Raw genomic sequence first — 27657 nt, forward strand, 5'->3', positions numbered from 1 at the left:
ATAAGTTCTTGCATGAACTATTTCAATGGTTCAATAATGGACAAAGAGTTAATAGTGAAGGGATTTAGGGGGAAACTAAAAATGTAAGCTATGGCCAATAATTAACAGGAAGACATCAACAGTACCACAGCACTACCAGGGACAACTAATTGGTGGGGAGTAACAAGTGATAAGGGGTAGTTTAGATTTGATAGTTGATGATGTTTTATTTGCCAGTTCTTAATCATTACGGACCAATGAAAACTGCCTAAAATTGTGAGTGCTACTGGTTATATAGCGAAGCGAGGATACTGTAAAACATGATTTGTTTATTTTGGATAATATCCATATACCCAATAGATGGGAGGGAGCCAAAGGATACAATGACAGGAGTACAATGGAGAAAACAAGGAAAGTATGAAAAATTGTCACAGCTCAGAGGAGCCTAAGTGGATATAACAACTAAATGTAATGCAGTACTCTGGACAGGGTCCTAAATACAAAAAGGATATTAGGTGAAGACCAAGGATATCTGAAAAACCAATAGACTGTAGATAATAATATACTGACATTGATTAATTAACTGTAACAAATGTATCATACCAATAATGTAAGATGTTACTAACAGGAAACTAGAGGAGGGGGAAGGGACTATATGGGAACTTTCTGCACTATCTGCTCAATTTTTCCATGGATCTAAAACTGATCTTTAAAAAAAATAAATACCAGGCAGTACAATAGTGGCTCGGTGGCAGAATTCTCACCTGCCATGCCAGAGACTTGGTTTTGATTCCCAGAGCCTACCATGCCAAAAATAAAAAATTTAAAAATAAAGACCATTAATTTTTTTTTTAATGGGAAAACTATTATAGAAGACTAAGGACATGATCAAATATAATATGTGAGCCTTGATTGGATCCTGGATGGAAAAAAAAAGAGGGTGGAATTAGAAGAATGTTCTTATTCTTAGAGGACTGCTAAGGAATGGAAGGAATTAACTGTCCTATCTTCAACCTACTTCAAAACAGTTCAGAAAAAAAAATATGAACATACACACAATCTTCACATATATGTGGGGAGAAAGCAAATGTGGCAAAATATTGAAATTGGTAAATCTAAGTAAAAAGTATATGGGTGTTCTTGATACTATGCTTTCAATTATTCTATAGACTGATTTAAAAAAAATAGGTGGGAGGACTTCCAGGAAAATGGTGGAATAGGACAGGCTGAGCTCAACACTGCTCCATGGAACAATTAGAGAAGTGACAGCAAAACGACTGGGACAGAAGTTACAGAGTGCAAGTGATATGAGAAGGTCTTTTATACTATATAGGGAGGTCCTGGATAAAAAGCAGCAGAGGATTTGGGAAGGAGAGAATGGAGTGAGTGTTCTCAGTCATGACTCCACGGGGGACAAAAGGCCGTTCCCAGAAAGTGCCTGTGCCTGCAGCTAGTTTGGGAGATCAACCCTGTGGTCCACAGCCTGGAGACCCTTGGGAAACCCAGAAGCCAGCAAACTTGCTTTCCTTGTTCACAGAAACCATCCAGCTGGTGCACACAGCCTACCGCTCCTGTTTCCACATGGATGGCCAGAGCCCTCAGGAGTGCATGAATGGGGAGGAAGGGACAAGGAAACAAGCCACAACATGCCCTGTGGCCTGCACCCCTGTGTAGGCAGTTGAAATATCCAGTCCACAGCCAAGGTCATTCTAAGCAGGAGCAAGGGGGCAATCAGACCCTTCAGGACCACTAGTTTTCCCTGTGCACTGGGGCCAGCGGACCTGGCTGAAATTGCACTCTGTCTCTGATGGAGACAGAGCTTGATGAGCTCAGCCAGCTGCTGCAGTCAGGAAGAGGAAGACCTGAGGGTAAGAGGAGGCCAAAGACAGTCACCTGCTGGGAAAAGACTGAAAGTGCAGTCTGACAAACTGCCTATCTGTTTAGCCTTAAACAGATCCCCAAATAGAGTTGCACCCCCTACATGAGGTCCGGGCTTTGGTTTGGTATGGAATTACTGACAAACCAAGAACAAAAGGACACCTTCAATGCAAACCTAAGCACATACAAAACCTCAGATGACTGAGGGTCAAAATAACCTTATCGAGATAATCAAATGCCTGGCAGCCAGCAGAAAGTCACAAAGCATATGGAGATGCAGGTAGATATGGCCCAAATAAATGATCAAATTAGAACACCAGAGGAGACATAGAATTTGGAACTAATCAAAGGTATTCATAAAACTGCCCTAAATAAACTCAGTGTGTTGGCTAATGACATAAAGGATATCAAGAAGACACTAGAAGGGAAAAAAGAGGAATTTGAAAGAAAAGAAAAATAGCAAATCTCACAGAGATGAAAGATATTGAAGACCAAATTAAAAATATATTAGAGACACAACAGATTTGAAGAGGCAGAAGAAAGAAAAAATGAGTTAGAGGACAGGACAATTGAATTCAAATGCACAAAAGAGCAAATGGCAAAAAAGTTGGGAAAACTGGAATTTGATCTCAGGAAAATGATGGGCAACACAGAGCACACAATAGAAGACTCATGGGTATCTCAGAAGAAAAAGAGAAAAGTAAAGAAGCTAGGAAGATTAGTTGAGGAGATACGGGGGAAAACTTCCCAACCCTTATAAAAGGCATAAATATGCAAATCAAAGAAACCCAACAAACCTCAAATAGAATACATTCAAACAGGCCTACTCTAAGACACATACTAATCAAACTGTCAAATGTTGAAGAGCAGCAGTAAGTCCTGAAAGCAACAAGAGAAAAGTGACTCGCCACATATGAGTGAGTTCAGACTACTGAACAAGCACCATGGAGGCAAAAGGCAGTGGTAGGATATATTTAAGGTCCTGAAAGAGAAAGACTTCCAACCAAGAATATGTTATCCTTTGAGAAAACATGGAATTTTTTAACTTTCCTGCATGGGAAATCTGATACTCGTTCAAATATTAGGGATTCCCAAGTCAAAATAGGCCATGCCCCTGATCTTAAGGTTTGCTCTTAAGAAACTTATATTTGTAATGGGAAAGCTAAGCCTACCTATAATACTGTGTAAAAATTATTTCCAGAGAACCTCTTTTGTTGCTCAGATGTGATCCCTCTCTCTAAGCCCAACTCTGCAAGAAAAGTCATTACCCTGCCCCATACATGGAACATGACACCCAGGGGTGAAAGTCTGCCTGGCAACTTGAGATATGACTCCCAGGGATGAGTCTGGCCCTGGCTCTATGGGGTCGACAATGCCTACCTGACCAAAAGGGGAGAAAATGTAAGAAATATAAGGTATTTTGTTAAGTAACTAAGAGATTTCAAATAGAATTGAGAGGGTATTTTGAAGATAACTCTTATGTAAGCTTCAGCTAGATATTGTAAACTGCCATGGTATATCAACCCCAACTAACAGTATTCCTGTAAACTCTAAAGAATACCCAGGGCTCTATATGAAACTCTATAAAAGTTTCACTCACTTAATTTATTTTTTAGAGACCTATAACCTCCAGATGATTCCTAGGCGAGATAAGCCCTGAAACCCAGAAGCACCAGGTTCTCCAAAAGCATCAACCAGTTGCAACCCCCTACTTTATAAGGTCAACATCCCTTTTCAACAAGAAGTTAGAATGGTCATTGCCAAATGTTCTTGAAGAGTGGGAGAAGGATCAAATGAGAAGGAGGAGTTGTAATAGAGAATATAGGACTTAACAAATGATTTGACTGATATTTTAGTGGCCAGCATTTTAGGGCAACTACAAGGAAACACTGGAAACGGTACAACTATAAGCCATACTTCGAAATTTATTCTAAAACTGTTCGTTAGAATGTATTTTGAAAGTTATATTTTTTGTATGCATGTTATATTTCACAATAAAAAATGTAAAATAAAAAAAGCCAATCATCAAAATCATACAGAAGGGTAAGGGGCCCCAAATAGCCAAAATCATATTGAAAAAGAAAAACAAAGATAGACTCACAACTAATGACTATAAAACCTATTACAAAGCTATAGTAATCACAACAGCATGGTACTGGCAAAGGAGAGATATATAGATCACAAAGGAGACATATATAGATCAGTGGAATTAAACTTAGAAGTCAAAGATAAACCCTCACTTCTACAGCCAATTGCTTTTTTATGAGGGTGCCAAGTCTACTGAATGGAGAAAGAATAGTCTCTTCAAACAAATGGTCCTGGGAAAACTAGATTTTCCATGTGCAAAGGAATAAAGGTGAACTCCTACCTCACATCATATATAAAATTTAACTCAAAATGCATCAAAGACCTAAAGATTAGAAGAAAACATAGGAAGCATCTTCAGGACTTTTTGTTAGGCAATGGTTTCTTAGACTTTATACCTTTCAAAGCACAAGAAAAGCAAAAAAACAAGATATCATCCTGAAAGTAAAAAGACAACCTATCCTAGGCTAGATAAGTCCTGAAACCCAGAGAGGCCAGCCACTCCAGAGCACCAACTAGCTCCATCCCCCATTGCACATTATCAACAGCGCCTTCCAACATGAAAGTTAGGATGGGCATAGTCCAAATACCCTAATGAGTGGGAGGAAGATCAAAGGAGATGGTGGAGTTATACAGAGAAGGTACAGTTTAACAAATGAGTTTGACTGTTGAATCATTATATTGATATTTCTTTTAGTCTCCAGTGTCTTGGTACAGCTAAGAGTAAAAACCTAAAATTGTGAAATTGTAACCCATACCAAACTGTGAAATCTGTTCTACAACTAATTGCTGCAATGTGCTTTAAAATTTATTGCTAGGAACAAGACAAGGATGTCCATTATCACCACTATTACTCAACATTGTGTTGGAGGTTCTAGCCAGAGCAATTAGACAAGAAAAAGAAATACAAGGCATCAAAATTGGAAAGGAAGAAGTAAAACTATCACTGTTTGCAGACGATATGATACTATAGGTCGAAAACCCGGAAAATCCACAACAAAACTACTAGAGTTATTAAATGAGTACAGCAAAGTAGCAGGTTACAAGATCAACATTCAAAAATCTGTAGCATTTCTATACACTAGTAATGAACAAGCGGGGGGAAATCAAGAAACGAATCCCATTTACAACTGCAACTAAAAGAATAAAATACCTAGGAATAAATTTAACTAAAGAGACAAAAAACCTATATAAAGAAAACTACAAAAAACTGTTAAAAGAAATCAAAGAAGACCTAAATAGATGGAAGGGCATACTGTGTTCATGGATTGGAAGGCTAAATATAGTTAAGATGCCAATCCTACCTAAATTGATTTACAGATTCAATGCAATACCAATCAAAATCCCAACAACTTATTTTTCAGAAATAGAAAAACCAATAAGCAAATTTATCTGGAAGGGCAGGGTGCCCCGAATTGCTAAAAACATCTTGAGGAAAAAAAATGAAGCTGGAGGTCTCACACTGCCTGACTTTAAGACATATTATGAAGCCACAGTGGTAAAAACAGTATGGTATTGGCAAAAAGATAGATATATCGACCAATGGAATCGAATCGAGTGCTCAGATATAGACCCTCTCATCTATGGACATTTGATCTTTGATAAGGCAGTCAAGCCAACTCACCTGGGACAGAACAGTCTCTTCAATAAATGGTGCCTAGAGAACTGGATATCCATATGCAAAAGAATGAAAGAAGATCTGTATCTCACACCCTATACAAAAGTTAACTCAAAATGGATCAGAGATCTAAACATTAGGTCTAAGACCATAAAACAGTTAGAGGAAAATGTAGGGAGATATCTTATGAAACTTACAATTGGAGGCAGTTTTATGGACCTTAAACCTAAAGCAAGAGCACTGAAGAAGGAAATAAATAAATGGGAGCTCCTCAAAATTAAACACTTTTCTGCATCAAAGAACTTCATCAAGAAAGTAGAAAGACAGCCTACACAATGGGAGACAATATTTGGAAATGACATATCAGATAAAAGTCTAGTATCCAGAATTTATAAAGAGATTGTCCAACTCAACAACAAAAAGACAGCCAACCCAATTACAAAATGGGAAAAAGACTTGAACAGACACCTCTCAGAAGAGGAAATACAAATGGCCAAAAGGCACATGAAGAGATGGTCAATGTCCCTGGCCATTAGAGAAATGCAAATCAAAACCACAATGAGATATCATCTCACACCCACCAGAATGGCCATTATCAACAAAACAAAAAATGACAAGTGCTGGAGAGGATGTGGAGAAAGAGGCACACTTATCCACTGTTGGTGGGAATGTCAAAGGGTGCAACCACTGTGGAAGGCAGTTTGGTGGTTCCTCAAAAAGCTGAATATAGAATTGCCATACGATCCAGCAATACCATTGCTAGGTATCTACTCAAAGGATTTAAGGGCAAAGACACGAATGGAAATTTGCACACCAATGTTTATAGCAGTGTTATTTACAATTGCGAAGAGATGGAAACAGCCAAAATGTCCATCAACAGACGAGTGGCTAAACAAACTGTGGTATATACATACGATGGAATATTATGCAGCTTTAAGACAGAATAAACTTATGAAGCATGTAATAACATGGATGGACCTAGAGAACATTATGCTGAGTGAGTCTAGCCAAAAACTAAAGGAAAAATACTGTATGGTCCCACTGATGTGAACCAACATTTGAGAATAAACTTGGAATATGTCATTGGTAACAGAGTCCAGCAGGAGTTAGAAACAGGGTAAGATAATGGGTAACTGGAGCTGAAGGATACAGACTGTGCAACAGGACTAGATACAAAAACTCAAAAATGGACAGCACAATAATACCTAATTGTAAAGTAATCAAGTTAAAGCACTGAATGAAGCTGCATCTAGCTATAGGTTTTTTTTTGTCTGTCTGTTTGTTTGTCTTTTTTTTCTTTTTCCTTTTCTTTTTTTTACTATTATTATTATTTTAATTTTTTCTCTATATTAACATTCTATATCATTTTCTGTTGTTTTGCTAGTTCTTTTCCTAAATTGATGCAAATGTAGTAGGAAATGATGATCATGCATCTATGTGATGATGTTAAGAATTACTGATTGCATATGTAGAATGGAATGATTTCTAAATGTTGTGTTAATTTCTTTTTTTCATTAATTAATAAAAAAATTATTGCTATTTTGTATATATGTTACTTTTCTCACACACACACACACACACAAATCGATTGTGATGATAAATGCACAGCTCTATGATGACACTGAAACACTGAGTGTACACTTTGGATGATTACATGGTATGTGAATATGTAATATATATCAACAAAATTGCATTAAAATTTTTAAAAAGTTAAAAAAAGACAACCTATAGAATAGAAGAAACTTTAGGAAATCACCAAAAGGATTCTACATCCAGAATATATAAAGAAGTCCTACAACTCAACTACACAAAGACAAACCACCCAATTAAAAAACGGGGGAAAGACTTGAAAGATATTTCTCCAAGATATACACATGACCAAGACACACATGGGAAGATGCTCAGCATCATTATCCATTAAGAAAATGCAAATCAAAGCCAGCATGAGATATTTCACACCGAGTGGAACAGCCACTTTTTTAAAAAATTGGAAATAAGCGTTAGAGAGTAAAGACATAAAACACTTGTTTATTCTTGGTGGGAATGTAAAATGTCATAGAAAACGGTTTGGCAGTTCCTCAGGAAGTTAGGTAACTAATTATATTTCTTTGCAATCCCACTTCTAGGTATACACAAGAAAATTGAAGGCAGGGACTCAAATAGTATTTGTACATCAGTATTCATAGCAGCATTATTCATAGTTGCCAAAAGATGGTAGCAACCTAAGTATCCATCAACAGATGAATGTATAAACAAACTGTGGTTTGCCTTAAAAAGGAATGATATTCTGATATATGTGACAACATGGATGAGCTTTGAAGAATCATGTTGAATGAAGTAAGCCAGGCATAAAAGGACAAATACTGCACTCCTGACAGAATTCACTACAAAAGAAAAACATAAATACTAAGAATCTCCAATAGACTAAGAGTACCTGAAGACTGATGTGTGATAATCCAACTCTGTGGGAAGGAGAATGATCAGTTGGGAGAATTGTTAAATAAATTGAAACGGGCCTGTAATGAACTTGTTTGTACAATATAAAGAAGAGGCCAATTTAACTACAATGATCAAAGTAAAAGCAAACTTGCCTGTACATGTAGACATCACCATAAATGTCTAAGACAAGTTTTCTGGTACTCTACTACCTTGTACAACTGTTAGGACATTACAACATTCCTTAAACCACAGCCTGAAATGACTTTCTCTGAGACTAAAGCTGGGGGCATGAGGTTGGGGGTAGGGACAAGTAAGTTTCATCAGTAAATTGTTAGCATTCCATCCATTCCATCCCCTTGTGAGGTCCACTTTTTTTTCTTTCTTTACTAATCATATTTTTTCTTGTGTAACATCATTCTATTTTCCATATAACTTGCCTCTTTCTCAGGAGAAAGAGGAAACTTCTGCCTTAGCATTGCACATTCCCCTAATCTGCTTGTGACAAATAAATCCTCTTTTTATATATAAAAAATCTTTATCCAGCTAAGTTGTCCTTCAAAAGTGAGGAAGAGGGGGCAGGCTGACCTGATTTTGATTCCCAGTGCCTGCCCATGCAAAAAAAATAAAATAAATAAAAATTAAAAAGGTGAGAGTCAGATTAAAGTTTCACAAAGACTGAGAGAATTTGTTCACCAAGAGACCTGCCCTACAAGAAGCATTAAAGGGAGCTCTGTTGGCCAAAAATAATATGAAAAAAAAAGAAGGAGGAGGTCTGGAGGAGGACACAGAACTGAAGGTACCAGTACAGGTAATTTAAAAGATAAAAAGAAAGAACAAAAAGAATATACAGATCTAACTAAAACTAAAAGGATAAGATGGCAGATATAAGAACTGCCTCTACCATAATAACTTTGAATGTTAAAGGACTAAATTCCCCAATTTTTTTAAAACTTTTTTTGTTGTGTAATATAATATATAGAGAGAGCAAAGAAAGAAGAAGGCAATAGTTTTCAAAGCACTTTTCAACAAGTAGTTACAGGACAGGTCCCAGAGTGTGTCATGAGTTACCATTCCATCATTTCAGATTTTTCCTTCTAGCTGCTCTAGAACATAGGAGGCTTGAAGGCACAATTTTTTTTAATCACTACAATAGACTTTTTTTCTTTTGTGAAAAAAGTAATAAATTTAAAATCACAGCACAACAATTAGTTGCAGAATAGATTTCAGTAAACTCACCAATTAAGACAGAGATTGGCACAAAGGATTAAGAAATATGATCTGTCTAATACTCCTCAGAAGAGACTCATCTTAGATCAAAGGATACAAATAGATTGAAACTGAAATGATGGAAAAAGATGTTCCATACAAGCTGTAACCAAAAGAAAGCAGGAGTACTATACTAGTATCAGGCAAGATGCACTTTAAATGTAAAGATGTCATAACAGACAAGGAAAGACACTGTGCATTAATAAAAGGGACAATTCACCAACACGAAATAACAATCATAAAGATTTATGTACCCAGTCAAGAAGCTCAATGGTACATGAGGCAAACACTGGCAAAACTGAAGGGAACAACAGACATTTCAACACCACTCTCTTCTATAGATAGAACAGAGGACAAACAAAAAATAGAGAACATAAACAATTTGATAAATGAATTAGACCTAACAGACATATATAAAACGCCATAACCCAAAACACCTGGATCTACATTCTTCTCTAGTGCTCATGCAACATTCTCCAGGATGGATCATACGCTGGGACACAAAACAGGTCTGTACAAATTTTAAAAGACTGAAATTATTCAAAGAACTTTCTCTGATCACAATGGAATGAAGCTGGAAATCAATAACCACAAAAGAACATAACTTTCACAAATATATGGAGATTAACTAACACTCTTAATCAGGGGGTCAAAGAAAAAACTACTAGAGAAATTGGTAAATACCTGGAGATGAATGAAAATGAGAATACAACATATCAGAACATATGGGATGCAGCAAAGGCAGTGCTGAGAGAGAAATTTATTGCCCTAAATGTCCATCTTAAAAAGAAGAGCAAAAATCAAGGATTTAACTGCTCTCCCAGAGGAACTAGAGAAAGAACAGCAAAGTAACCCCAAAGCAAATAAAAGAAGAGAAATAAAGATCAAAGTAGAAATAAACGAACTGGAGAACAACAAGAAAAAAAAGAGTGAATCAACAAAAGCAAAAGTTGGTTCATTGAGAAAAATCATTAAAATTGATGGACCTCTAGACTAGCTACACTAACAAAGAAAAAGAGAGAAGATATAAACAAACTAAATCAGAAATGAGAGGAGGGTCGTTACCTGGACCCTGAATAAAAAAAAAATCATATGATACTATGAACAACTATATACCAACAAACTAGAGAAATCTGATGAAATGGACAAATTCCTAGAAATGCACAACCTACAATGACTTCAGAAATAGAAGATCTCAACAAACCAATCAAAAGTAAAGGGATTCAATTAGTCAACAAAAATCTTCTCACCAAGAAAAGCCCAGGGCCAGATGGCATCAAAGGGGAATTTTATCAAACATTCCCAAAAGAATTAACAACAATCCTGCTCAAACTCTTCAAAAAACTGAAGAAAAAAGAACACTACCTAACATTTTATGAAGTTAACATCACTCTAATAACAAAATCACATAAAAATGCTACAAGAAAACTACAGACCAATCTCCCTATTGAACACAGATGCAAAAATTCTCAACAAAAGACTAATAAATTGAATTCAATAACAATTAAAAGAATTATACACCACAACCAAGTGGGGTTTATACTAGGATTGTAAAAGTGGTTCAACAGAAGAATCAATCAATGTAATACAGTACATTAATGAATCGAAAGCAAAAAATCACATGATCATCTCAATTGATGCTGAAAAAGCATTTGAAAAAATTAAGCATCCTTTCCTGGTAAAAATACTTCAAAAAGTAGGAATCGAAGGAAACTTCCTAAATATCATAAAGGACACATATGAAAAACCCAAAGCCAGCATGGTACTCAACATTAAGAGACTGAAAGTCTTCTTGTAAGATGGAGAGTGAGACAAAGATGCCCTCTGTCCCCACTATTATTCCACATTATACTAGAACTTCTAAGTACAGCATCCAAGGAGGAAAAAGAAAAGGCATCCAAATTGCAAAGGAAGAAGTAAAACTTTCATTATTTGCAGATGACATGATACTATACTTGAAATATTCTGAGAAATCTATAACAAAGCTTCATGAGTTAATAAACAAATTCAGCAAAGTGGCGGGATAGAAGATTAATGTGCAAAAATCAGTAATGTTTTTATACACAAGCAATGACCTGAGGAGACAATTATGGAAAAATGTCCATTCAAAATAGCAACTGAAAGATCAAGTACCTAGAAATAAATGAAACCAGGGATATAAAGGCCCCATACACAGAAAAATACAAAACATAGCTACAAGAAATCAAAAAAGATCTAAATAGGTGGAAAGACATTCTGTGCTCATGGATAGGAAGGTTAAATGTAGTTAAGATGTCAATTCTGCCCAAATTTTCTATAGATTCAACACAACACCAACCAAAATCCCAACAATCTACTTTGAAGACTTGGAAAAGCTACTTATCTAATTCATTTGGAAGGGAAAGAGACCTCAAATAGCTACAGATATCCTAAAAAAGAAGAGGAACGGGATGATGAACACTTCCTGATTTTAAAATGTATTATAAAGGCACAGTGATCAAAACAGCATGGTATTAGCACAAAGAAATATTGACCAGTGGAAGCAAATCAAGAGTGTGAAAATAGAAGACCAAATCTATGGTCAACCTATCTTTGGCAAAGCCCCCAAATCCACTGATCTGGGACAAAATAATCTTCTCAATAAATCAACACAGGAGAACTGGATATCAGTAGCCAAAAGAATGAAAGATGATCCTTACCGAAATACCAAAAATGTTGATCTGTTCAGTAGCCTTGATTCTTGAAGACAGCTGTATAAAGATATAACTTTTACAATGTGACTGTGTGATTGTGAAAACCTTGTGTCTGATGCTTCTTTTATCCAGGGTATGTATACATAAGTAAAAAAATGGATAAAAATAATAGGAGGGATAAGGGGTAAAATAAACTGGGTAAATAAATACTAAGAGGACAATGAGAGGGAAGGGTAAGGGGCATGAGATATATGAATTTTTTTCTTTTTTCTTTTTATTTATTTTTCTGGAGTGATGCAAATCTAAAAAATATCATGGTGATGAATATACAACTACATGATGATACTGTGAGGCACTGATTGTACACCACATATAGACTGCATGTGTGTGAAGATTCGTTAATAACAACAACAACAAAATCCAAGACAACCCTTACCTTACACCTCATACAAAAAGTAACTCAAAGTGGATCAAAGACCTAAATATAAGAACCGGTACCATAAAATCCTAGAATGAAATATAGGGAAACATCTTCACCTAGTAATAGGAGTTAACCTCAAACTTCACAACCAAATCACAAGAAACAAAAGAAGATAGATAAATGGGAACTCCATAAATTCAGTTGCTTCTGTATCTTAAAGGACTTTGTGAAAAAGGTGAAGAGGCAACCAATTCAATGGGAGAAAATATTTGGAAACCATATTTCAGATAAAGGTTTGGCATAGTGTACATATAAAGACATTGTACAACTCAACAACCAAAGAACAAACAACCCAATTATAAAATGGGCTAAAGATATGAATAGATATTTTTCCTAAGAGCAAATACAGATTACTAAAAAGCACATGAACATTTTCATTAGCTATAAGGGAAAATGCAAATCAAGACTACAACAAGATTTCAACTCACAACTATAAAAATGGCTGCTACTAAAGAGGAAACTACAAATGCTGGAGAGGATATGGAGAAATTACAACACTTATTCATTGCTGGTGGGAATGTATAATGGTATAGCCGCTGTGGAAGACAGCTTGGTGGTTTCTTAGAAAACTAAACATAGAACTGCCCTGTAACCTGGCAACACCACCCCTCAGTATATACCCTAAGAGCTGAAAGCAGTGACACAGACAGGCATTTGTATACCAATGTTCATAGCAGCATTATTCACAACTGCCAAAAGATGGAAACAATCCAAGTGCCCAGCAATAAAAGAGGGGATAACAAGATGTGGTATATACATACTATGGAATATTATGCAGCAGTAATATGAAATGAGGTCCCAAAGCATATCACAACATGGATGAACCTTGAGAACATAATGCTGAGTGAAATAGGCCAGACACAAAATGATAGATACTACATGGTTTTGCTATTATGACTTTGGAAAAGGTAAACTCAGAGGCTTAAAATGTAGAATATAGGGGACCTAGAAACACACTGAAGCTTGAGACAGGTGAATGGTTAGCTAATGAGGTTGAACTTAAGTGTAAGTGAATGGATAGAAGTAAAGGCAGTTCATTAGAGGGTTTATAAGTAATAGTGCCATACTGAAGGTGAACATGATTGAAATAGGTTGTATAGAGCCATGTATCCCATGAATTAATACTGTAGATATTAAGTTCTTGCATGAACTACTTCAAAGGTATGAATCTTATACAAAGAGTCAATAATAAAGGGGTACAGGGGGAACACTAGTATTGCATGCTATGGCCTATATTTAAGAGAAAGACATCAACAGTACCACAGCAATACCAGGGGTAAATAATTGGGGTGGGGTGCAGGGGACAAAAGTTAATGGGAGGTTTGGATTTTATATTTGGTGAGGGTGTGTTTACCTATTATCTTTCTCTCTAGAGTAATGAAAATTGCATAAAATTGAGAGTGCTGATGATTGTACAACTAAGTGAGAATAATGTGAGATGTGGAATGTTTACTTTGGACATTATCCATGATGCCCAACGGATGCAGGTGGCTCAAGGATATATTGACTGAGGAGGATGTCGAACTGTGGTATATACATGTGATGTAATATTGTACAGCTACACAAAAGAAAGAAGTCGTGAAGCAGGCAATGAGGTGAATGAATCTTGGGGTCGATATGTGGTACAAAATAAGCCAGAAACAAAAGAACAAATATTGTATTGTCTCTTTTAGCAAATACTTATTTAAAAAAACTGGGGCCTAGATTGTAAGCTCTTATAGCAGTTGCATTTACTTCGGAGCTGTAAATGTTATTTCTATATTTTGAAATGCTGTGCTAAATATGTATAACCTGGTATTTCCCCGGAACTTTGACTACCTGTGTGTCGCCTAAGACTCAGGGATGGAGTTCCACAGCTCTGAAAGTCAGCATTGCTACATACAACAACCATTAAAGAAACCAAAAGAGACTTCAGACTTCAATAGGCCAAGCCCTTGATCTTGAGGCTTGTTCTTAAGAGAATAACATCTATAGCAGAGAAGATAAGCTACCTATAATAACGCCTAAGAGTTACTGCCAGAGAACCTCTATTGTTGCTCACATGTGGCCTCTAAGCCCAACTCTGTAAGTGAAATCATTGCCCTCCCCTCTACCTAGGACATGACATGGTGATGGGTAAACGTGGAACATGACTTCCAGAGATGAGATTGGCCCTGACACCATGGGATCAACAATACCTTCCTGACCAAAAGGGAGAAAAGGACTATAACAAAATAAGCAATCAGTGGCTAAGAGGGATCAAATGGAGTTGAGAGACTATTCTGGAGGCTACTTTTACGAAATCTTCAGCTAGATACTGCTAATTACCAGCTGCCAAAGCCCAAGCAAAACCATTCCTGTTAACCCTAAAGAACACCCAAGGCTCTATCTGAGATTGTACAAAAGCTTAATACAATAAGATTACTTTACAGAAACCTACAACAGCCAGATGGTTCCTAGGTCAGCTAAGTCCTGAACCCCAGAGGAGCCTGCCTCTCAAAGAACATCACCTAGTTCTTTCCCCCATCCCATATTATCGACATCCCTTTCCAATATGAAGAAGTTAAAATGGCATAGCCCAAATACTCCTAAAGATTGAGAGGGATCAAAGGAGAAGGAGGAGTTATAACAGAGAAGATAGGACTTAACAAATGAGCACGACTGCTGAATCATTATCTTGATATTTCTTTTAGTCTCCAATATCTGAGAGCAGCTAAAACGAAAAAACCTAAAATTGTAGAACTGTAACCCATAACAAACTCTAAAATCTGTTCGATAACTACTTGTTACAATGTACTTTGAAACTTATTGTTTTTGTATACTGCTACATTTCACAAATAAAAAATGGTTTAAAAAGGTGGGGGTGGGGAACCAGATCTCCCCTCACCCAGTTGACACAAATACAAAACTATGTTTTCTAAAAGATTTTCCAAATTAGTCTGCTGATGCTGCTTTAAATCCAAAGACACAGTAACACAGCCAACTGGTTAGTTATATACTGTCCTTTCACTACAAAGAACACTATACCAGTTTTGAAAAGTTTTGCTCAACAAATATTTTTTGAGCGTTTTCTTCCAGGCATTGTTTAAGGCATTGTGATCACAAGATAGAAAAACCTGTACTCTGCTTTCATAGTACTTACGTTCTGTGAGGAAATCACACAGTATATAAGCAAACAATAAATGCTATGAAATAATGGAAAAGGAAAATGAAGAAGAGTGACTAAGAGGGCTTCTCTAATTGGGAGATTAGAAAATGCCTCTTTAAAGAGATGACATATAAGTTGAGAGCTGAGTGGAGCCTATAACTTAAAGACAGACTTAGATAGGGGTCCAGTGTAAGTTCCAGGCTGAAAACAGCAAATGCGAAGGCAAGTAACATATTCTGCACTCCAGAGGGAAGAATACTAAAATCCCTTAAGAACCTCAAACCTCTTCAACACTGGCCACCAGGAGTCAATGAATCATAATTAAATCAAAACCTCAATTTCACATTCTTTATATTCAGCTCCCCCACTCTCACAGCTGTCCATCTCTCATATTGTGAACAGTGTTATCTTGAACTGCTTGCATCTTCCCTCGAAAAACTACCATGCCTTGTCATTCATTCATATTTCATCATATGTATGATAGAAGTTTAAAAACAAGGGGGGGGGGAGATTCTACCCAGAAATTATTCCTGAATTCTCCCTAACAGACCCTGTTACTTCATGTAGTATAAGCACAGATTAACAGCAAAGGCCCTGGAGACAGACTAACTTGGATTCAAATTGGTGATATGATCTTAGCAAGTAGCATAGCCTTTCTAAGTCTAAATTTCCTTATCTGTAAAATATCGTTACATGGATTAAAAAAAGATAAATATGGCACCCATTCAGCATTCAATAAATGTTAGCTACTGCCAGTTAAAGTATTTCAGCATTTATTTTGTTCAAAACCCAGAGGTGGGCTACAGGAATCATAAAAACTAAAATTTGCTACAGTATACTGTTGGAGAGATTAAATTGTGAAATTCTTTTAGGTCTGGAGATTTGTCCTTTTCTGGTTCACCCAGGTATTTCTAGAACCTAGAACAATGTTTGATGTGCAGTAGACACATTAATATCTGTTGACTGACTGAATGAATAAAGGAGACCCCATTAAATTGAAAGAAAAAAAAGAATAAACAACTCCAAGATTTAAAACAACACCCAAAGGCATTGTTAAAGATGTTTATTATTTCTAAGAGCTTCCCCCAAACCTAGAATGCTATTTCTAATATTAAGGGTACTTAAATTTACTACAATTAAAACTTTTACTTCAAAAATTGAGCTGACAGCTGTAGGTTATCTCTGTGATGGAATTATCAAACCACTGTTCATAATCCAAAGTTGAGGATTCAAATCTTAAAAGAGAAAGTATAACATGCTATTTATTATTAAGAACTGTCTTTGCTTACCACTGCCTAAGTAAAAAGACTTCAAAAACCTGTGTTAATTTTTCTCTCAATACTTTACCTACTAGGTTTAATTTATGCTGGCAACATAAATTGATTTCATGTTTTCTATATTAAGTTTCAAAAAAGCAACATTACATTTTGTTTGGTCACTTAAGAAAAGCCCAGATCTTTTATGACTTCTTAAATTTCAAAAGCTTGTTAGCTTAATTATTGGTAATTACTCTTTGGGTCAAAGAAGCACTTTCCAGGGAGATGAAAATGGAGAAAAGAGGAGCTCAACTTTTCTAAAAATGAGTTTCAATTGTTATAATTATGTATAAAAAATAAGACAGGCAACATTTCTGGGCCAAGATTTGATGCCTTGGTTCCTAAGAGATTAAATTAGAGCCATGCATAAATTGGGAGCAACTTCTGCAAAAGCCACTCACCCTCTGTTGCTGATGAATGAGAGAACTCATTAAGATTCACCAACACGACTATGTTTTCTAACACACAGTAGACACTCTGGCAGTGTCACTTTCTACCCCACAAACAAAACGGGGTGCATTTAAATTCCACAATGACCACTACAGCAGGGTAACTAACTCAACAGTGCTAAGGGCTAAAAAGATAAAAGCCTGGTTTCCCGAACCCCCACCTTGAATCGCAAGGCCTGCTTAGCCTACATCTCTGGCTACTATATGGGGCCCCCAAACCTCAAAGCTGAACAGCCACCTGAACTCTACCCACGCCTTCCACAACAGGATGCCTCGCGGTGCAGAAGGCCCGGCGCGCCAGCGGGGTGGTGACCGACCGAGTCATTAAAATCGCAGCACACCTGGCGCCCAGGTGCGCGCCAGGCCCCAGCACGGCCGCCCTTGTCACGCCCCGAGGCCACCGGGCCGCTCACAGCCCGCACCGGCTTTCGCTCACTTATTCATTCATCTGACAGCTACGTGAGGGGCGTTACAGCAGGGCGGGCCACGGGCCCCCTCGCCCGACCCCGGAACCCCTCGGCGGCGGGGCGTGTCCCAGACTCGCCGGCGGCCCCCAGCCGCCGCCCCCGGGCCCCGCCGCCGTGCGTTGGGGCGGCGGACCCCAGCCTCAGCCTCGGTGGCTCGTGCCCCCCACCCTCCCAGCCGCGGGCGCCCGGGCCTCCGCCCCGCCTCGCCGCTTCAGCAGCGCCAGGGTGGCGGGGCAGGGGAGGCGCGCGCCCGTGTCTCGGGGCCCTCCGCGCGCGCTGCACTCAGGCCCCGGAGCCTAGACGGGTGGGTGAAACCCACCGCCCGCTCACCTCCGCCGGGCCAGCACCCTGGGGCCTGCTGGAAGCCGCTCAAAACTGCTTGGGCCGCCGCACACCCCGCACTGCTCTCGCCACTTATAGGCCCTTGTAGGGCCCCCCGTACCCTGCTATTGGTCCGTTTGAAAGAGCTGTGGGCACGCGCTGCCTGCAGCCTTAAAGGGGCCGCTAGCCTTCGGGTTTCCCTGGGGACCCGACGCTGGCGGCCCGTGGTCCCGGGAGGAAGGGCGAAGGGGGCGGGTGGAGCTGTGCATCCCTGGCCGAGGCTTTAATCTCACGTGTTTAAACTGCTGTTTACGCCTGACATTTTTTCCAGTCATTTCATTAACCACAATGCTGATTGTGCAGCGAAGTGCTGCGAGGGAAACGGGCAACTGGGGTGTGGCAGGGCAGGAGGGCGCGGTGCCCGGACTCGCCTTCTTGTCTGGGATGACAACCAAGCAAATCTTTCTGAAGCTCATTTTCCTCATCTGGAAAATGGGACAACGCAGCTTTCCTCGCAAATTTAGGGTGAGGATTTAATATAGATAATTGAAAATAACTGGGAAAGGCCTTGAATAAACTCTTAAACATTCCGCGAATGCTTACTATTCCTGTTTTTAAAATAAGAAGCTTAGATAATTTAAGGAAAGCAATTTGAAACCATCTGAATGAAGAGCTGTAGCTGTTTAATGAAGCAAGACATTTTTTGATGAAGCATCTATAAAGGGGATGTATTTTTAACCTGGGATTTGAAGAATATGTAGATTACCAACAGGCTGAAAGCTGGAGAGATGGATAAAAGCAAATTAAAACTTTTTTTTTAAATCTGTTGTGTTAGTTAGATTCAGTTGTCAACTTGGCCAGGTGAGCATACCTAGTCTTGTTGCTGCGGACATAAGCCAACCGTACGTGAACCTCATCTGTTGCCAATTACATCTGCAGTCAGCTAGGAGGCGTGTCTGCTGCAATGAGTGATGTTTGACTTAATTGACTGGTGCTTAAATGAGAGATTGCAACGTAGCACTGCTAGCAGCTTGGCATTCCTCATCTCAGCACTTGCAGCTCAGCCCGGGCCCTTGGAGATGGAGAAAGAAATCACCCCAGGGAAAGTTGTTGGAAGCCAGGGGCCTGGAGAGAAGACCAGCAGAGACCATCCTGTGCCTTCCATGTAAGAAAGAACCTCAGTGGAAAGTTAGCTGCCTTTCCTCTGAAGAACCAACAAAATAAATCCCCTTTTATTAAAAGTCAATCCGTCTCTGGTGTGTTGCATTCTGGCAGCTAGCAAACTAGAACATCTGTCAAGTTGAAATAGATGAAAACAACCTTGGGTTGACCACCATTTGGAGAAATAGACACTCAAACTCACTGATGATGGGAGTATAATTGGTAGAAATGTTTAGGAGGACAATTGGCAGATATTAAGATGTAAAATGTATGTAATCTTTGACCCAGTAATACCACTGTTAAGATTTTATCCCACAGGTTAAAGAAAATAGGCAAAGAAAAATGCACAGTGCAGTACTGCTTGTGATAGGAAACTACATATCCATCAACAGAGAACTTGTTGCCTACATAAATTATAGTTTTTTTCATTCAATGGAACACTAAGCAACTGTTGAAAAGAATGTGGTGGGTGTGCGAGGGTGGTTCAGTGGTAGAATTCTCCCCTGCCATGAGGGAGACCCAGTGATTCCCCACCCACGAACTTCCCAAAAGAAACCAACAACAAATGGTGCTACAATAACAGGATACTCACACGGAAAAGGAATGAAATGTGACCCAGCCATACAGCACTAAAGAATATATATAGCTAATCTATACATGCTGATATAGAAAAATACACAAATTTTATTAATTGAAAAAAGGTACATTGCAGAAAAGTATATATGGGATGATTTATGTATAGTTATAAATGTATGTGCATTTGCGCACATGTCCAAAATGATTAGAACATTCCTGGAATTACAAGAAACTTAAAAGGAGAGGGACTGAGTTTTTGTTTGTTTGTTTTTGTTTTATCATTGACATGTTACTTTTTCTTATTAGAATGGGGAGGAAGAACATGTCTAGTTATAGGAAAAATGCAAGCAAGAGCAGAGACAAGAAAGTGTATTGTATGTAAGGGAATGAACATGTGGGTTTGATTTTAGAACTGCATTCATGTTGGGAAGTAGAGATTAAGAACGGATCGTGTAATGCCAGAGTAAGGAATGTATTGCTGTTTTTAGTAGGCAATGGGGAGCTATTGAAGGTTTCTGAGCAGAAGTAACAAAATCCAAACCCTACTTTAAAAATTAATTAGCTTGATTGTCTAAAATGAGTTAGAGCTGGAAAGTGGGAGGCTGATTAGGAGACACATGAACTAATAGCAGTGGCAATGAAAACAGATTAAAGAGATGGTAGAGGATTTGGCAATTGTCTTGATTAGGTACAAAGGTGAAAGTAGTTTTGGTAGATGAGTCAAAAAGAGTGCCAGGCTTTGAGTGTAGAGACTTGGAGGGCAGTGATTTCCTAAATGAAAGTGGGAAGTCAGGAGATACCGATTTGTCAGGGAAGGCAAGGAGTCTAGTTTTAGCAATGTTTACTTTTAGGTACCAATGACACGTTCAAATGGAGTTATCTAAGTAGGCCTGAAAAATACAGAATGGGAGCAGGCAAAAGACATTAGGACTCAAGCAATAGAGATTTGAAAATCACCTCCATAGAATGAAAGGCTGAAATTGTGGTAGTGGATGAGACCACAGGTGAAGAGTAGAGGGAGTGAAATTATGGGAGTTGAGAACAGATTCACATGTGGGTAAGGAGACAGAAACCAGTTCGAATAAAAAGGTCCCAGTAATCTTCAGGTTGTGAATACATAGAGTCTTGTTTAGTCATTGGCCATTGACATGTTTACCAGAACTAACCTGAAGAGTATGCTTAAAGAGAGGGTGAGGGGAACCTGGAATTTCGATTGATACAGGATGTGTGGAGGCCAGGTCCTGGAGAGTTTTACATCACAATGCCATAATCCATTTTTGTCTCGGATGGGCTAGGTGTAGTAGCTCTTGTAGGAGGTATGCATTCGATTCGACTTCATTCATTGGTTTATTCATTTGACAAATATTTATTGAGTACCTCATGTGTGCAGGAAATGTTCTAGGCCCTTGAACAGCAAACCAGCCAAATCAAACCGAACCTGAACGATAAACCACCCTCCCCTTGTGGAGCACACACTCAAGTGGGGAAGCAGACAGTCAACAAACAAATAAGTGATATAGTATGTTAGAAGATTATCTGTGCAATGGGAAAAGAAAAAAAAAGAATAAAGCAGGCAGAAAGGAATCAGGAAGTGGAGGTAGGGAAGACTAATTTTTAAAAAGGGTGGTCAGAGCAGGTTTCACTGAGGATACCTATCAGCAAAGACTTTCAGCCACGACTGCATCTGGGGAAGAAAGTGCCAGCCAGAGGGAACAGCTCTCCAGAGGCCCCACGGTGGGAACATGCCAGCAGGGTGGAGAAGAGTGAGGCCACTGGAGCCGCAGCGGAGCAGTGGGCAGTCTGCATCAGGAGATGGATCTGACAGATAAAGTGGGAGGGGGCTGGTAGAGCATGTGGGGCCTTACCCATACTAGGTGTTCAGAGATTGCCTGACCAGTGATCTTTTGCAGTCTAGGATAATCATCAAATAGCATTTACCAATGTATCTATTAGAGTTATGCCTGCCTTCTTTGTTCTAGGGGTCTCCCAAAGGAGAATATTCAGAGGACAGTGAAACCCTTGTGCACGTTAGAGAGCAAAGGGAATACTTTATATTATCGCAACCAGAAGCATGAAGCAAATGCCAGACATTGTGACTGTGGAATAACCAACCATGCTGGACATTTTTATAAAACCTGCTAGGACTGTGACAGTGCTCAGTCCATCTTCATCAGAAGTGGTATTCTGGTCAAGGCATTGCTGCCTTGGGACAGGAACCTGCCTTTCCAGCCCAGAGAGGAGTAACCTCAATGGAAATCTCCCTTTCAAATTTCAGTTCAGGCATCTCCTGAATTATGGCCTGGAGATAGCAGTGCTGACATGAGTGCAGATTTCAAGTGACTGGGATTTCCTACCTCGACTCGCCTCCGAGAATGAAAGGCTTACACGAGCTTACATCTGGTTGCATTTAACAAGCGTGGTTGAATTCAGGAATGAATACCTTCTCCTTTTGGAGCTTCCCTATCTGCAGCTCCAAGGATGCAGGATGACCAACAACTGTGGCCACAGAAGCCTCAGCCTCCCAAAAAGGAAGGTGGTGAAAGGGAGAGATAGGGACCTTGGCAGCAGGCTGTCAACAGGCCTTTACAGGCGGGAAGGAAAACCACTGAGGGCAGGATAAGTGAGAGTACCTGGCGCTTTATGCCCTGTTAAATGGAATAAGCAGATTGTGTGGCTTGGGGCCTTAGGTTTACACTCAGACCCTGAGTTAGACCATCTGAGTCTGTTTTAATACCGTTTCAAGGAGTCCAAAGTTGTGAGCTGGAGCCTTGGCTGGAGAGAAAAGTCTCTCTGTTCCCTGTGCTGAGCTCTCCCTGCCCCTGTCAGCTGTTTAATGGGGAAGCAGTCTGTAAGGAAAATAACTATGCGAGTGAGGGAATGTTTCAAAGCAAAGATTGAAACATCCCAATCTTACATCCTACTAAATAAGTCAGTGGGGCCATGTTCACACATGAAAGAAAAAACATATATATAGACTGTTTCTTTGCCATGAGACAGACGCAACCACATTTCTTTTATCATGTCATTGAACAGCGATTAGAGAATTAAAGTTTATTTGACTCTTGAATGAGGTGAATTGCACGTAGAATCTCGTCTTGTAGATCCTTTTTCTAAGTTCCTATGCAGCACTTACTTTCTGTCTTCTTCAGGCCCAGATTGGATGAAAGCATCACTATTCATGCCTCAGAGATCCTTCTACCTTAGGTTTCACAGTTTTTTCAAGGTGCAAAGAAAGACAGTGACTATATATATATTTTTGGGGGGTGGGGTGGGGGGGTGCATGGTCCAGGCATCGAACCCAGTCTCCCACATGAAGGGTGAACATTCTTCCACTGAACCCAGTGACTATATTTGAGCATAATCAATTTGCAAAAATATTTCCAGTTTCTTATAACTTGACCCACCTCCTCCCTGCTTATCAGTTTCAGGTTTTGCATGCAGAAAACCAAAGAATTCTTCACCCTTGGGGCATCACCAGGATTTCCTGGAAGAAACACAAATTCAAATTTCAGGCTAGACATGACCTTAGCAATTGTGTGTTTCAACCTTTTCATTTTGCTGATGAGGAAACCAATAGCTAGTTCAGCTCTATAACCTGAAAACAGAGTGCTAGTCCTTTCCACTGTTAGGAAAGTCTCACTGGTCACCAGCCAAGTTCCCGTCAAACCTGGGCCAGCAGGCCCAGCCTGTTCTCTTCCCGTCTCCTGCTGAAGTGACAGCTGTGGGGAACCCTAAGCCTCAGGCAGTGCTGAATGCCTGATTAGCTGGCTGTCGTGGTCATAAGGTGGCAAAATACATTCACCCAACTTCGTTCTGCAAACATCTTTGGCTTTCCAAGCAAATGTTTTGTGTTTGATGTGTTCATTTTCCCTTCCTATTTGAAAAGCTCTTCCTGAGGCCTGGCCTCTAACCTAAGGCTTTGGGAGAGGTGCTCCCTGCAGCCACACAGGCTTGTGTTTGGGGCTGGATTATACAGCTTCAAGAGTTCTCCTTTTCTGGGTTTTGCTTTTTGTTTTCCCAAAAGAAAATGTTGGGGTGGAGGTGAGAGTTGTCTGTCCTTGAGCTATTTCACTTACTTTTGTCTTTGTACCCGTACACCTTAATGAAGTTGGAAGAATGTGGGCTGTAGTTTTACACTCAGATCTTTTGTTCCTAAATGCAAGATGCTTCAGTCTTTCTTTTCTTTCCTATTTTGGGGGGTTGGGAACTGGGGTGGGTATTGGTAGACTCTTAAGTCCTGTGGTGAGATTATATCTTTCTTGTTCAGTCTTGGGCATTGCCCAGCCCATAGGAAGAGCTGAATGAATGAATGGGAACATTACTCTGTAAGTGGGCTCTGGTTTAGAAAACCCACCACTGAGCCTCACACCCAATCCAACACCTGGCATCAAGGCTCCCACAATTCCCAGTGTGCCGCGGCAGGCCTGGTGCTGGCTCCGAGGGGGCTCCCCAGGTCCCTGCTGCAGCGCAGACACGTGGGGGCGAGAAGACAGCTTTCTAAGAACGAAAGCAACCTTAGCATTCATTTGCCCTTATCTCGGAGTCACTGTGACACGTGACCGATGTCAACCAGAACCCAGAGCAAAGCTGAGGATGGAGCTGGCCCCTTTGCCCCCCTCCCAGCAGTTTTCTGACTGCATCAAGTGGTTTTGCCAGTGCGCAAGGCAAGGTCGGGTGGTATGATGCTGAAGGCCTGAGAGAGGCGGCGGGGGGTCAGCGTGGCACCCCCGCCATCAGGCCGTAGCCTCAGGACGACATCCCCGTGGGCACGGCCCATCCCCTGTGCGTCCAGGCAGGGCCTCAGGCGCCCGCCACCAGAGCTGGCACAAGAGGGAGGCTGCCATCCCTCCCCTGCCTCGGGAGGAAGCCAGGACGTCACAGGCCAGTGAATTCTGGTTTTGACTCGTCTTCTCAAGGTGAGCGGAGCCTCCAGCCAGAAACCCATGGCCTTGTCACCCCCCATTGCGCCGGCCCGGAGGCTCAGAGGCAGGGCCCAGCAGGGTCCGGGTGGGGCAGGCACAGCGTGACTCATCACTCCAAGCCAGGCGAGGTGATTAAGAAAAGCTAAATTTATATTAAATTATCATAAAGTTCTAAAATGCTGAACATAGTGGTTAAATAATTCAAGAAAGTCCAATCTCCCCAGTAAGTAACGTTAAGACCAGTACACGTGAGTGTGGGAGAATCACTTCCATTAGCTTAGGACAGAGAGGTTTTGCTTTTTACATAGTAAATCAATCAGTGCTCAAATAGATAATTCCTCAAATATGTCCTTTCTACATTCTGAACAGCCCAAGTGCAATAAGATCCTTCCCCCTTTTCAGTTAAAAAAAAAGGCCATTTTTCTACTTTCTCCTCCTCCTTAACTGTGAGCTTGACATTGCAAAGTGCTCCTTTGTTTCCTGTCTCATCAAGTATGAAATGTCCCCCTTTCCTTCCAGAAGTGACCCCTCAAGTTTGCCACTGCTTGTACTGGAAAAGCCCGGCCTGGCTGCGGTGTGGAAGCCCAGACCTGGGGCTGAGTGCTGAGGACAGGATTTGGCCTCTGTCTTTCCTCAGAACTGACCAAAAGAAATTTGCTCTTGTCCTCCTTTATCACTCTCATTTGGCAGCTGTTTGCTTCATACTGATAACCACGGGGCAAGTCTGAACTCAGGAAACATCCCCTCAAATCCCTCCTGTCTTCCCAGTTCCTGAGTGGAAGAGGCCCGGGTCTGCTCCTGGGTGGACAGACTTCCTCCTGGGCCTACTTCTCGCCCACCCCTTGGAATCTCTGTTTAGCCCTCCTCACCACAGGACTTCGGGGACTGCTAGTCCTACAAGACAAGGTCAGAAACAGAAAACCAAGCACAAAGTGAAGAAGGGCTAGGTAGAGTTTCAAGACAAAAGGTCTCAACTCTGCTTGACTCTAGCCCGAGATGTAGGCCTTTTGCATGGGTGAGCACGGACCAGGCGATGGCGTCTCATCACAGAAAGGAAGTCACTTAGTGGAGAAGAGCAACTTAGAATAGAAACTTGGAATAGAAACATCACCACCCCATAGCCACAGGCCCTCTGCCCACTACGTTAGAGCCCCGAGCATTTGAGAGAGAATAGAGGAGGCTCAGCTTCGTGGATAACACTTCCATTATTAGATGCCTCAAGTCCTGACCCAAACTCACTGTACATGGATGGAAACTTCTGGCCCTCTGCTGAAAGGCTGTTTCAGAATCTCTTCCCTGTGCATCCCAGAGAGCGAGGGGAGTGTGGAAGAGCACCAGACTTAGGTGGCAGGCCATACTTGGTCTAGGCACAGCTTCTTAGGCAGTGGCAGAGACTAGCCCTGAACCACAAACATTCCCTCAAACCACTGGTCCCCAACCTGGTTAATGAGAGTAAAAGGCTTAGGAAAGACACTGGTGAGCAGCGGCACTGGAAGGGAGTTTGCATTAGCCAGGAGCCGTGTGATGGGACCCCGGCCACCTGAAGGTAGAAGAGGCCCCAGACAGGCAACAGAACGGCCCACGTGAATCACACACGTGGCTTACCAGCATCTCTGCAGCTGAAAAATCAGCACCTCTCAGGGCAAGAAGAACGTCCACTGCCAGCACTGGACAGCCAGGCTCGACAGCCCCCAAAGCCTTTTTCCCATCACCAACACACTTAAGGCTGGAGGTGTCCCAGATGCCCAAACCAGCTGGGCTGGTTCTTCCTACCTTCTTCTCTCAGCCTCTGTCCTTTAACCCCCTCTTCACCTTGACCTTCCCCAGGCCTGCGGGCAAGTGCCCTCAGAGAGGCAGTTGGGCCAGCTCTGATGGGGGAGAGTGCAGGCCTGGCTCTTTACTTTGTGGGCAGGCCACAGGGTGCCAGAGGAAGGGAGAGACACAGCTCTGCAATGACAAGGAGTCGCTACTGAGCTCAATTTCAGGGGACCCAGGACCGAGTGCAAGAGGTAAGGGTGGTGGTAAAATCCAGATCTAAATTCCCGGGATGCACCACTGTTTCCTGGGCACAGGTGGTTATGGACTCAGGCGGCAAGAGCTCCCATGGAGGGCTTGTGAGCAGTTATGGGGCAGGAGGAGGAGGAAGAGGAGGAGAGAGGAAGGGGACCTGTGGCATAATGAGCCATGGACTGGGAGTCCACAGAGACGACCCGGGCAAGGAGGGAGGGAAACATGGGCATTCACATGTGGCTCTCCGAGGAGAGCTCACGTTCATGCTTCCAGCCTGTGTCTGGCAGAGAGCCCCATCTCTCCGGAGTGGCTGCAGTGTGGACGCTGCTGCACTCAGACTGCTCCTCCTGCAACAGCTGCTCAGTCTCCACATCACCTAGGGAGCCACAGCTGGCCTGGATGGACACTGTGTCCGCCCTCATGCACATGTGGTCCCAGAGGAGACCCCCACGAGAGCTGTGCAGCTGCTTGAGGTCATCCCACTCAGCATCGTCCCCAGACAAGAGGCAGATTCCCTCCACCACGTTCACCTTCTCCTTCGTGTAGTTATGCTCAGGCCCATCCTAGGGTGCAGACAGGGGAGACATGGTCAGCCAGGTGGCTTTCTACTGAGGATCTCACAGTGAACTGGGTTAAGGATGGTGATAAAAGCAAAAGATCCCACAAACAAATGGGGAAACTAGGTCAGAGTAAATACACAAGGCCCAGCCTGAAAGGACGGGCAGCTCCTATGCTTGGTTCTACTCCCACGCAGGGGCAGGGAGGGCCACTCTGGCCCACAGCCACCACTCACGGTTTAGGTCACCTTGGACAAATCACTTAAGGTTTCTAAAACTCAATCTCCACATTTGCAGTGTGGGGAGAAGAGGCAACCAAACCTCACAGCTGTG

General features: G+C 41.1%; 2 protein-coding genes across 7 annotated transcripts in view; both read right to left on the minus strand.

Annotated features, from left to right (window-relative positions):
• Positions 1-18333, minus strand: part of LOC143650892 (cytoskeleton-associated protein 5-like) — a 105933-nt gene extending 87600 nt beyond the window's left edge. For 3 of the 6 annotated variants that reach the window (XM_077122204.1, XM_077122203.1, XM_077122198.1), the window contains exon 1: positions 18108-18333. The gene's annotated coding sequence lies outside the window, so the exon portion shown is untranslated. The other 3 variants (XM_077122202.1, XM_077122201.1, XM_077122199.1) reach the window with 3 other exon arrangements.
• An 8364-nt stretch (positions 18334-26697) lies between these two features.
• LOC143649336 (low-density lipoprotein receptor-related protein 4-like) overlaps positions 26698-27657 on the minus strand; it is a 33845-nt gene continuing 32885 nt past the window's right edge. The window contains 1 exon segment of the mRNA XM_077119439.1: positions 26698-27330. Within this exon segment, the coding sequence (XP_076975554.1) occupies positions 26998-27330 (333 nt within the window). The 3' untranslated portion in view covers positions 26698-26997.

The sequence above is a fragment of the Tamandua tetradactyla genome, chromosome 11 (genome assembly GCF_023851605.1).
Source record: "Tamandua tetradactyla isolate mTamTet1 chromosome 11, mTamTet1.pri, whole genome shotgun sequence".
NCBI classification, from domain to species: Eukaryota; Metazoa; Chordata; class Mammalia; order Pilosa; family Myrmecophagidae; genus Tamandua; species Tamandua tetradactyla.